Genomic DNA, 12,644 nt, shown 5'->3' with positions numbered 1-12,644 from the left:
AGTTTTTCAGTTAATACTATGGCTGCGTCTACATGACAAAAATAAAAAAAATGTCTCAGTGGAATTACTGCCTGTGCCCAGACTTTCTATGAGACCTTGGCCCTGTCACTTAAGAGTAAAACCCTGGCTTTATTTTAAAGTCAATGGCAAAACTCTCATTGATTTTGGTGGAGCCCAGATTTGCCAATTACCTCCCTAGATCTCACACCCCTTCAAAGTTGAGCGTCTACACACACGTTACTTTGAAGTTAAACTTTGAAGTGGGGCACTACTCTATTCCCAGGAATGGAGTAAGGACTTTGAAGTTGGGCTCCCTACTTTGAAGTTAACTTTGAAGGGAAATGTGTGCAGACTCTCTTCTGGCTACTTCGAAGTAGTGCCTAAATTCGAAGTTAACTTCAAAGTTAGTTCCTAGGTAGACACAGCCTTTTAAAATGTTGGCTAGTAATAATGAAGTTAGGTAATGGCAAACTTTTCTTCATGACAGTACATTCACAGCAGCATCTAAGACATGTTTGTAGTTAGTTTCCATCTCTAAGAAGAGTTTTCCCCTCCTTCTCCCATTGCTAGCAACGAAGGACATACTGGGAAACTAATACCTTCTGTTCTCCAGGGCCAGCTCTCTAGACAGAGAGTTGGACAAAGAGCTACAGCTCCCAGGGTGCCTTGGGTTTCCCATCATGCCTGTCTGCCCCCCCCCCCCCCCCCGCACAATGCAGCAGGGAGAAAGGAAGAGAAACTGGAGATCGCGGGCGGGGGGGGATGCATTCTCACCCCTTGCACCTCTAATGCATATGGGCCTATAAATGATATTTGTACAGAGCCTAGCAGAATGGGGTCCCAGTACTTTAACCAAAATAATTAACAGTTTTCAATCATCACTCTGCTGGGTTGACTTTAAAGCAAGAGCATAAAGCAAAAGGCTTTAGCTGTACTGTAAAATTCCACCCTTCCTTTTTCTATATTTTTCCCTCCTTGTTTTTTAAAACTTCCTCTTTCAAGCTGCCTGGAAACATTTGCTGAACTACAATGTGATTGCTCAAGTGAAGCTAACTATTCATGGGAAATTTGGAATTTTGTCCTGTTTTTGTTTTTTTTTTCATTCCTTGACAATGAAGCATATTTGCAACATAGTCAAAGTTTGACTGTGAAAGTAAATAACCGAGAGACCTCCACAGCTAGAGAACTCCCAGAGCGTTTGTAGGCTCAAGTTCAAATGATTCAGCATACAACAGCTCGAGGAGAGAAAGCAAAATAATTCAGGATTCCGAGATCTCCTCTCCTGGGTTCCTCCCAAAAGATTATCCAAAAGTGAGATAATACTCAGTCCTGCCATGAGTCCAGGGGGCTGGACTCCATGACCTCTTGAGGTCCCTTCCAGTCCCTGGATTCTGTGTTTTATTGGAAGTGGTGCTGGAATTTGGCCTAAAAATGCAACGTTTATTTGGCTGCCATGTCACACCCGTGACTTCTCTGTTTGTTTATTTCTCGCTCAGAGAGACTTGCTGTTAATTGTGGCTTGGAGGGATTCAGCTGTTTTTATTTTTTAATTGTCAGTCGTTGGGCAGTGAAAGCACCAGCTCTCCTGGAAACAGTGCCCCCTTGCTAGCTGCCTCAGTTTGGCAATTGTAATCACTGGCAGTTGTTTCCATTCCTTGATCAGCCTCAATTCTGGTCAGTGCCTGTGCTCTTAGGCCTCCGAGGGATAAAACAGCCAAATGCTAGGGTCTGGGATGTATCAAAGGCTCAGGCTTCTGGTGAGGTGGAGTAGCTCCTCCATCTAGAGGACTTCCAGCACACATTACACCCCAGGGAACCGCAAGGCGATAGCAGAGGCGTTGCCCCATTCCATAGGATGGGGTTGTGTTCTCTCCAGTGCCTCCTTCTAGCCCTGCTGCCTGACATCGAGCTCAGTTGCTCTGCTCCGACAAGAGAGGCCTGCCCCCCAGAGGATGCAAGCTCCACTCAGTGTTGAAACTCTTCCTCCTGAGCATAGGCAGCCCAGCCCTAATGTGGAACAGCACCACCTTTTATTGCTGGTGGAAGGTATTGGCTTAACAGGCGTGGAGACTAGATATCCAAAATGTGGCACATCATGGGCAAGCTCCTTCCATCCCATCACTTTACCTCAATCCAGACCCTAAGCAGCCGGCTCTTGTTCCAGAGGATAATTCAGACTCGTGACTTTCTCCATGTGTTCTCTCCTTCCCCTGTTCCCACAGGAAGCTGCTGAAATCTACTCTCGTCCTTATGCCTCTGTTTGGAGTTCACTATATAGTTTTCATGGCTATGCCATACACAGAAGTGTCAGGGATTCTTTGGCAAGTTCAAATGCACTATGAAATGCTGTTCAACTCTTTCCAGGTATAGTACCCTGTTAAACTTCCGGGGCATTTTATGGGCAATGTAGTGATGGTTGGTGGGATGGAAAGAGGGCATCAAATGTGTTTGGAAAAGGATTTTTAATATGTGCCTAATTCCCAATACTTAACGGCTGTACTTTGGCACTGGATATAGATGTATTTGTGAGGCATTTGGGGCAGTGTGTCAGGCAGAGAATTTTACTGTTTTAATGTCATTTTTCCACGAAAATCCCTTGAGGTCTGGTTAGAACCCCAGCTGGGATCGGTTAAGAGAACCGCATGCATTTAAACCAGCTGGTCTCAAATCATTGTGTCCTCGTTCTGAAAACTGATCCACTCACATGAATGGCAGTGCCCCACCGCAGTGCCCCACAGCAGTCAATGAGAAGCAGGGGCAGAGGAATCCAAGTTCAGGATTGCGCTCTGGTAGCCAAAATGAATGCTGCCCTCTGACGAAAACTGTGTGACGTGCATTCTGCACATCTTAAGGGCCATCCACTGACGGATAGTTTAAAGTCTTAAGCGACTGACTAGCGTGGCTGACAGGAGGCTGGGAAGTTACAGCTGGGCTCAGATAAACCCTGGATCAAAAGCCTGGGGAAGTGCAGATTCAGACTTGACCTCCAACAGGCCGGCCAGGCCCTGCATTCTTTGTGCAACCTGGACTCCCATTTGGGTGTCCAGGGAATGCGTGACAGGTGTCTCATTTCAACTGATCCTGGATGGTCTACCTACAAATGACTGCCCTAACATGGGTCTGTAGGGTCAGCCCCTTTCTCCCACCTCTAAGTACGTATTTGTACAAGGTGGAACAGCTCCAGCAAGAGTGTTAGAGAGCTATACTCCATGGAGGAGCAATTTGGGTACCCACCTGAGAAGTAGCAGAGGGAGCTGCCGTTCTCTGCTCTGCCTGGCTCAGAGTATGGGTTGGAACCTGGGACGGCCGCTTCCCCACTGAGTGCCCTGACGCCGTGGGCTGTGGGATCTTCCAAGAGCACTGGTGGTGGGGGTAGGGGTTGTGAAAAATTTCTAAAGAACCTGACTTTGTCCTGATGCAAAACGGGATCCTTTCTGAAAGGCTGAAAATGCTCCCACAACAGGAAAATGGCACAGGCCGGCATTGAGTAGCTGCTCCTGCAAAGCCTTTTGAAGGGCCTCTGCAACAGGACGCAAATGTTCATATGCTACCATAGTCCAGCACAGACGTGTCAACTGACCAGTGCTTGCATGGTGCTTTAAATCCAGGATGGGCACCTAGGCTAGTGAAGGGGCTGTACGTAGGGCCCACCTTCATCTCAGTGGGCCACAAGATGGTCATAGCCAAGGCGGCCTCTGGATAGAGGGTAGTTTTGCTAACTGCACTTGTGTGCCTAGAATTTGAGGGGTGTGCCAGTCGAATCATAGCAACCCTTTGCCTGGATGTCGAGGAGCACGTGGCTCTCATGATGTTGTGTGCAGTCATAACTGCTGCCAGCTGGACTGGAATCTAGGACCACTGGAGCTTTGTGCAGGAACCTTTCCAGTTTGATCTAAAGGCCAGCTGGCTCACAGCTAAGGCTGTAGGGGAGGCTCTTCTTGCTCTCCGTGAGTGGCCTAGGTGTCGCTACATGGGCCAGTGAAGCACCCCCAGTAGATGTGTGGGTCACACAATCATGACACACCTCACTTCCTGTGCCTTCCCTTTGAGCGTGTCTCACTTTCATAATACCAGTAGGAAAAAACCTACACGGACAAAAAACAGCAGAATCTTGACAACGGTAAACAGAATGTCTCAGGGGCCACACAGAGAAGACCGATGGGTTGTGTGGAGCCCCTTGGCCACAGGGTGACCACCACAGCTTTAAATGCTGGTTAGCAGATAGCCTGCAGCGAGGGTTCTCAACCTCTTTCGGCCCCCAGCCCCCAAACATCCTATGAAAAACTCCACGGCTCCCTTGCACTACCACAATTAAAGCCAGGACCAGCGTTCCAGGGTAAGAAGCAGGGCAGCTGGCAGTGGTCACTGCCAGAGGGGCCTCATAAAACTACAATATTCAGGGGGGAGCTCACGCATTAGGGATTCAATCCCTTGGGGTGGGATTTCAGCTTTCTTCCCTGGGCCCCAGCAATTGAAGGCCAGCCCTGCTTGCCAGACCCCCCTGAAACCTGCTGGTGGCCCAGATTCCTGGCTGAGAACCACTGGCCTGGCGGCCAGTCATTAATTGTCACCTGTTTGTTGTAGGCCAGCAGACAATAGGATTTTCCTTCATTTGCACTATGTGTCCATTTTACAGCCAGCCTGGTTTTCCACTGAAATAAACTGGTCTCGCTCCCTTGTCAGTGGCTAGGCAGTGGGATGCAACAGGATAAGTACTAATGTGCTGTTTTCTCTTTCCAGGGATTTTTTGTTGCCATCATATACTGCTTTTGCAACGGAGAGGTGAGTGTCTTTGGTTCTTAAGGTTCTCCTGGGGTTAGAAGTGGGGTCCGAATATCTACATTCAACTACCTGCTGGGCTTAACTCTAGTGAGGTCACTAGAGTCGGGCAAGCAGAGAATGAGACCTTGGTTGTAGAAATGTCTCCCCTGCTTTGCACCTCTCATAGTTGTTTCCCCCGGGCAAAGTGGATCTAAAATGGAAGTCCAGCTCAGGCCATGCCCCAACACACCAGCATGAGGGCAGCGGACCAGGGTGGAGCAGGCTGCGAGGTCGCTCTGGCTCCTGCCGCCCCCGTGGTGAGTGGGAGGGAGGCAACCCCTGCTGCTCCCGTGCTAGGCCCCCTTAATTCTCCAGGTCCCTCCCATCCCTCAGGTGGTTTGGGTAGCCACCACAGGACCCCCAAAAGTGTGGGTCCTGGGGCAGCTGCCCCAAATCATCCTATGGATGGGACAGCTCTGACTGGAAGGGACATTGAGAGGTCTTCTAGTCCAGTTCCCTTCCCCTCAAGGCAGGACTGCATAGTAACAAGACCAAGCCTGATAGGTCTTTGTCTAATCTGCTCTTAGATACCTCCAGGGACAGAGGTACCTTCTGCCCTTGGAACCTTAATACTTAAGTTACTTCACCAGACACTAAACCGTCACTCAAACTTTTTTCCCGCATCATCTGGGATGCCTGCTTGGAGGGGTTAGGGGAGTTGTCTATAGTTCTTGGAGAAGCAGAGAGAGCTGAGGTGGGGTTGGGTCACCTGTCCATCATCTTCCCATCCATCACTATCAGAGATGCACCGGGTTTAAGGCCAGAACCACAGTGATCATCCACAGCATAACACAGGCTCGGGAATATCACCCTCTGAGTCCTACCTCAAGCCCAATCGCTAGTGTTGGAAATAGAGTGTAATCACTTAGCAAGATACCCAGTCTAGCTGGAATGTCTGCAAATGACCTGAAGCCACCACATCCCTGGGTGAGCTGTTCCAATGGTTAATTACCATCTCTGTCAAAAATTGGCACTTTGAACGTTGCTGACTTCACCTTCCAAGATCTAGATCTTGCTCTGCTAGATTATACAGCCTTTTGCTACCAGGTATCTTCTCGTTGTGTCAGTATGCAAGGGGCCATCATCAGCTTGCCTCAAGACATTCTCTTTGACGAGTTACCTATCACAGAATCATAGAATGCTAGGACTGGAAGGGACCTTGAGAGGTCATTGAGTCCAGCTGCCTGCCCCAATGGCAGGACCAAGTACTGTCTAGACCGTCCGTGAGCTTCTGCAGTCTCTCATGGGGCGCATGATAGGCCACTCGTTCTTCTTGTAGATCTTCTCTAAACTCTCCTCAGTTTTGCACCAAACGGGAGAACGTGGCTGTTCGAAGTACCATCGTTTGGAGGGGGTATACAACCAAAGCCCTGCCAGCTTGTAGCTATTTCTAACCTGAGGGGGTTTATTTTTTTATTTTTCAGCATAGAAGTGTTAGCCACGGCCCTCCAGCCACATTCTAATCTGGGTAATGACTTTCTACTGCTCTAAATTTCCATGTTAGTCCAGACCAAGCATTTGATTTCAATACTAATGCTTCAACAGGACCTGAGGAAAAGAACAAAGCAAATGGCCTAAGAAAGACTAGAGGAGAAACATTCATCATGCCCTGATAGCAACTACCAAGTGGCATGATAACAACACTCGCTCACTCAAAAGTAGGAGAGCCCACGGTCAAAAGGGATCACTGATTACTGTTCTGAGTGTAACCAACAATGGCTCTAAATTAAGGGCAGGCTGGTGGGGAATAGACTTGCAGATGGAGAACAAACTGAATGATCCCATTATACCAGAAGCATACTATGGTTTTTGAGAAGACTTTGAAGAAATGTAGTGTGGCTTCCTGTGGGACTGAGCCTTTCAGCGTTTTAGCTAGAGGTCAGAGGTGTGGTTCTTTATGGTTCAGACAGGACATTGAATAGGCAGGTGAGCTGGGAAATCTGGAGAGGACGGTCACGCATCTTTCACAAGGAGTAAGAGATAATGTGAAGGAGAGGGAGTCAGGGACACATAGGCCATGTCTCCACCATGCCCCTAAGGCAAAATATGAAATTCAATTTGCGCTGTGAACATTGCAAATACTATTTCGAGTCAGTTTTGGAACCCTAACTCCAGAATAAGCGATTCCAGAATAACTCTGTCGTATAGATATACCCATAGCGGGCCAGACCTGTAAAGGATGCACATGCATATATGCCCATCCATGTCAATCCAGAGTCCATTGAAGGGGGAAGCTGTGTCCATTTATACCAGTTGTGAGATGGGAAAGACCTGACAGGCCTTCTAGTCTATCTCAGGCTGCCACTTGGCCCACCCAAGTGGTAAACGGTGCAAGCAAGGGGACTTCTGCCATTTCCTTTAGTAGACCATTCCACAATCTCACCTAACAAGGGATGGTTTGCGATTCCCAGCTTAACTATCCTTTTTCTCCCGATTGCATCACCTTACCCCTAGTTATTTCCCAGCCAGGTCTCCCTATTGGCATTCCCTCTTTCTGACCCCAGCTGCCAATGCCGGACTTTTCCCCATTCCTCATCTCCTTGCTTTTCTTTCCACGTCTCCAGGTTCAAGCTGAAATAAAGAAGTCATGGAGCAGGTGGACTTTAGCTCTTGATTTTAAAAGGAAAGCACGAAGTGGAAGCACAACCTATAGCTATGGACCCATGGTTTCCCATACCAGCATCACTAATGTGACCACCAGAGGGGCACTTGCCCTACATCTCAATACGAGACTTGTACCAGGTGCCATCAACGGACACCGAAATTTGCCCGGCTATGTCAAAAATGGCTCCATTTCTGAAAACTCCATGCCTTCTTCTGGGCCAGAGCAGTACAACAAAGAAGAGGAGTACCTGAATGGCTCCGGGCTTTACGACGGAGAGAGACCCACAGTACTCGTTGAAGAAGAAAGAGAGACAGTGATGTAAAGAAAGAAGAAGAAGGTATTTCCTGGAGAGCATTCAGTTGACACAAGAATGCCAGGCCTCACATCGGATGCCAAGAGTTTTCATACAGTTTCTCTGTTCTGAGGGACAAGAGATCAAGTTATATGGGAAAAGTGGACCACAGATGTGGCCTGCTGTTGATCACACTTACTCAGTGGTCTGGTCTCCAAGGTGTTAATGAAGGCAGTGTGTTCCAGACCCGGGGGTCTTGTGACCTATTGAACAACAGGAATATTCAGAGTTTACAAGGGGATGTACAAATGCTACTCTGTAGTTTCACTTCTCAGAGAGTGTCCACAAGCACAAAGATGCAGGGAGTTCAACCAAGTGAAACAAGACCATCTGGTGAGGAATGTGACACGCCATTTTCTTTTAGTGGTGCAAGCTGCCCTGGAGTGTTGCTATCACTGCTTGGCTGGGTTTGATTTTCTAATTCGTTTTACAGAGATCTAGCCACCCTGCAATCACTCATGCAAGACTGGCCGAGTCCCACAAGCCATGTCTACCAGTTCAAGAACGCAGCCTGGACAGCTCTGGTGTTTGATGTTTGTTCCCCTTTCTCATAAAACCCAGCACTCTGGGTTCATTCTGTGCCCATTCCCTCCTGGAACGACCCTCTTTCTGATTTTTTGGTGATGCAGCATGCTTTTGTGGTAAATGACTCACAACTACTGGATGCAGTGGGCTTCCTGTTCTCTTATGAGATCCCAGAAAATGAGAGAAGCCAGTACAACCCTAGGATTAAAATGCACGTATCAGAATGTCAACATGAGCTTGTCCAGCCTTAGAAAGAGGTCCATTCTGTTTGCTATTAAGTGGGTGGGGATGGAGAGGAACGTTTGCAGAAGCCTTGGGCTGTGAGTAGATGTGTGTTTGCATAAAGCCAACTCAAATCTTTTCTTCCTTGCTTGCTTTCTTGCATTCTTTTTGACTTTCATGAAAATTGACTTTAAAAAAAATCTTTCATTCTCACCTCTGCATTTCCTGATTCCCATTGGGTCTGGACAGGCCAAACTATCCTCTGAGGGACTTTTCTAGCAGTATTCCCATTTCAGCAAGGAGCAGGAAGGAGCTGAGACTGGGCGAGACAGCTGAACCAAGGTATTTAGGTAGTTTGCAATTCCAGACTTCTGGGTTCATGGCTGAACTTGCCAGATTTCCTGGGGTTTGACCATCATTAATACACACACAAACACATGCACGCACACACACATAGGTGGGCCAGAGCCTCAGCTGGTGGAAATGGTTGTGCCGTCGTAGCTCCACTGAGGTCACTGTAACTCCCTATTGAGAGCAGATGTCTAGAGATCACAGTGGTTGGCCAAAAAGGGACAACTGTCAGGTAGCATCTGTGTGAAGGGCATGACAAGGGCTCAGGGAAATAGTTTCACCAGCTACCATCTCCCTTGCTGGTGGATTTTGTTGATGTTCTGCTTTCACCATGGAAGTAAGGGCTGTTCGTGTTCCAGCACGTCGTACTTTTAAGTGACAGACTGGCTAAGAGGCAGACAAATGGTAAAATCTGGGGACTAGATCTTTGGCTGCTGAAAACTGGCATAACTTCCTGACAGCCATTTCACACCAACGGAGGTTATTGCCTTACATCGCCATTGATATCTGAGCATGATTTAGAGCCATGAGGGGGTCATAACAGAGCTGCCGTTCCAATGTGGTCATCCTCACAGACTCTCTGGGGGACACGTGGCTGAGGCAGGCTAAACTCCTTCTTGCGCTCCTAATGGCCCCAGGTGAACTATGATTTCAGAGCCTTGATCCTGCCCGTAATAATACGCTTTGGAAGCGCTTCCAGTATGTGAATATATTCTGATCCCCATGTAGGAATCATCAGGCTGCAGTCAAAACATAGTCAGAAAGAGGTGTCATGGCAGGGTGCAGTAATCCAGTGGAGACCCAGTGGTGCACCTGTGACCCACACACCTTCTGGGTGTTTCACTCTCCCATGTAATGGCATTTAGATCACTTAAGCAGAGGAAGAACGAACCTCCTCAGCTGAGCGCAAGCAGGCTTTTAGCTCAAACTGTTGAGGCGCCTTCACTGAGTTCCCAAAGTCCCAGGTTTGAATCGGCCTGTGGGCAGTTAGCCACCCATTGGCCAATCAACTCTCTGCTCTGCTCTTTCATAGCCGAGCTGGTGAAGTCTGCTGACCGGTAGCTCAGAGATGTACGAATGACTGTGCTGCTCCTTGCAGGGTATATCGCCTTCATTCCCAAGCTCCAAGGCTGATGGAATCTGGTGGGGCCCTAGGAGGAGCAGCTGGTACTCTGACCCCACCTTCAGTGTCCTGTACCTGCCTTTGCAGCACCTCTCAGGTTAAGCTCTGATCCAAAGCCCAACCAAGTCCTTGGAAAGATTCCATTTGATTTAGATGGGCTTCCGATCGGAACCTGGGATGGGGGTTGTGATGACCCACAGGGCACACCCTCTGGGTCTCTGAAGGAACTGCACCCCCATTTCAGATATACATAAGGCAAATATTGGAAGGTGACAATATTTATTTTTGATGTTTGTTTTTGTTTTGTGTGATTAGACTAAGTTCAGATATGCTTCGCAATTTACCACCGAATGGCAGCTATTGAAATGTCAGGTCTCCAAAGGATGAATCAGTTTGGTTGTGGGTTATTTTTTAATAATATTATGCATAAATTAAGCAATCTCGCTAGTTAAAATGGACTGAGTGACAGTCTGGCCTGGAGAGCAAGCCAGCATTGCAGAAAGCTGGGTCAGTGTGACACGCTGGAGGGAATTGGAGGAGGCAGAAGTTATTGCCAGTCAATCAGCCACCAGCATGTGTACACTTGAGTTACTTAACATCCCATTCAGACGAGCTGTCAATGTGTAATCTCAGCTCAGGAGCATGGTGCATTCCGTGTGTTGGCTCCAGCTTTCCAGCCCTTGCATGGACCCTTTCAATCTGCACCCCTCCCCCAGTCCCCAACGGACATTTATTTGGCTCAAAACTGACCAAGTGGACGCTTGACCCTTGTGACTGTATCACTCAAAGAAAGAAATCACTTAGCAATGTTTCCTTGCTAGTGATTCATTATTTACTCGTGTTTGCTGAAGACAGCTTGAGATTAATCACATATTTGGAAATTTTTTAGCGAACTTCAAGTAATTATCAAGAGCCATGAAATTAATTTATTTGTAAAGATAATTGTGTATAGTAAATAAATGAAAATTTGTCACCGGATTGAATGACTGTCAGTTGCTAAACATGACCAAAAATGATATGTAGAGTGGTGATGGGGAGGGAAATCTATTCTTGATCATTTCCAGCACAAATTATTAGTAATGATAAGTAATTTTTTTCCTTTGAGTGTCCATATGCATGAAAAGACTTGCATGTAAGAATTAAGAACATAAAAATGGAATTTGTCTGGTTTTAGGGTAAATCTCATTGTATTGTTGTTGAATCCTGTTCAAATCCTACCTGTGCTGAAAGCAAGAGTTGCAGATAATGGATGATGGAATATACTGGGCCTGATATAATGACAAAGGTGGAGGTGGGCTTTGGATGAGGCCAATAGTTGCTTGCAAAAGGGAAGAAGCCTCCAAAATTGAACTTTGGTGCATGACTACAAAGAGGATGTGAATTTGTGTCCACCCAAAGCGGGGAGATGGCTTGGTGCAAAGGCTTCTTCTCTGGCATGGCCACCGCTAGCACTGAAAGGATACGCCTCATTACTCTGTCAACATTTCTAGTTCAGGTCAGATACTGGATGCAAGGAAGGAATTACCGAATTACTTCAGACCCCCAAGAAGAAATTTAAGCTTGTCTAGAGATCAGTTGTGAGAAGGTTCTAAGTGGGGGCGGTTGTCCTCCTTTTTATCTGAGCCAGCTCACAATTCTCCTTGATGTCTGTTCTGCAATGTCTTATTTTTCAGCTTTGCCCATGTTAAAAAATGATCTGCAGCTTTGAGCCCCTTTTTGGAGTTGGCATCTATCTCGCATCCAAGCTTTGCTCTTCTGTTTCCACCCGGCTCCCCACTCTCTTCCTTTACATGCAAGCTGAGCTCTCTGATCTGCCTCCTCCCTGAAATACAGAGATGCTCCTCTTCTCCTTCCTAGTGACTCTTCAGAGGAAGAAGTTGAGTTCTTCCTGGGGAATCTCCTATAGTCTCTGCTGTGCGTGTGTCTGTTGAGCACCTATAAACTCATTTCACCTTTGTTCCTGAGAGATGGTCTCTTTTCTTTATTGCCCTATTCCTCCACTTTGTCTCTTCTCAACTTCCTGGAGTTCTGACTGTTTAAGAGCAAGATCTCGTGGCCCTCACGCAGTCCGTTCTTTGGGTCAGTTTTTCATAGTGTTGATGGAAAGTGAACTTTCAAAAATTTGGTAACCATTCTAAAGTTAAGAAAATACTGGGGGGGAAAAGGTGATGACCTGTTTGTAAAAGCATATTCTCTTTGGGGTTTTGACCGTCTGTAGAGATGACTGAAATAATTTAGAAGTCAATATTTCAAAATGAAGGGGCAAAATGTCTTTATAGGTTCTTTTAGCCAGCTGTAACTTCCGATAGCTCTACTCACATTCACTAATTAATACTTTATGCCATGAATCTGTCAGTACTAATCCACAAGAGTAAATGGATCAGTCTGGCCTTTACTAAGCCGAAGCTCTCATTTAGTGCAATGGACGCTTCTCCTGAGAAAGCAATGTGAGAAAACAGAGCAAGTGCTGTATGAGGTAGCCCTTAGAGCAGGGGTGGCCAATCAGTTAGGGGGCTAAAAGCCATGGATGGAGTGCAAAGAGCCATGTGTTATATATTTAGTTTTATCTATCTATCTATCTATCTATCTATCTATCTATCTATCCCCATATACCTCTGCTATCTATCTATCAATTTATCTATCTA

At 46.9% G+C, this 12,644-nt stretch overlaps 1 protein-coding gene across 2 annotated transcripts in view; it reads left to right on the top strand.

Moving 5' to 3' along the window:
• The window catches only part of PTH1R (parathyroid hormone 1 receptor), a 188,790-nt gene extending 176,807 nt beyond the window's left edge, over positions 1-11,983 (top strand). For both annotated transcript variants that reach the window (XM_074985261.1, XM_074985260.1), the window contains 3 exons: positions 2,223-2,364; positions 4,741-4,782; positions 7,386-11,983. In XM_074985261.1, coding sequence (XP_074841362.1) covers positions 2,223-2,364; positions 4,741-4,782; positions 7,386-7,748 — 547 coding nt within the window. In that variant the 3' untranslated portion in view covers positions 7,749-11,983. The remainder of the gene's footprint in view (positions 1-2,222; positions 2,365-4,740; positions 4,783-7,385) is intronic.
• Positions 11,984-12,644: the final 661 nt, after the last annotated feature.

The sequence above is a fragment of the Carettochelys insculpta genome, chromosome 2 (assembly GCF_033958435.1).
Source record: "Carettochelys insculpta isolate YL-2023 chromosome 2, ASM3395843v1, whole genome shotgun sequence".
Lineage (NCBI taxonomy): Eukaryota > Metazoa > Chordata > Testudines > Carettochelyidae > Carettochelys > Carettochelys insculpta.
This window is presented reverse-complemented; position numbering and strand designations above follow the sequence as displayed.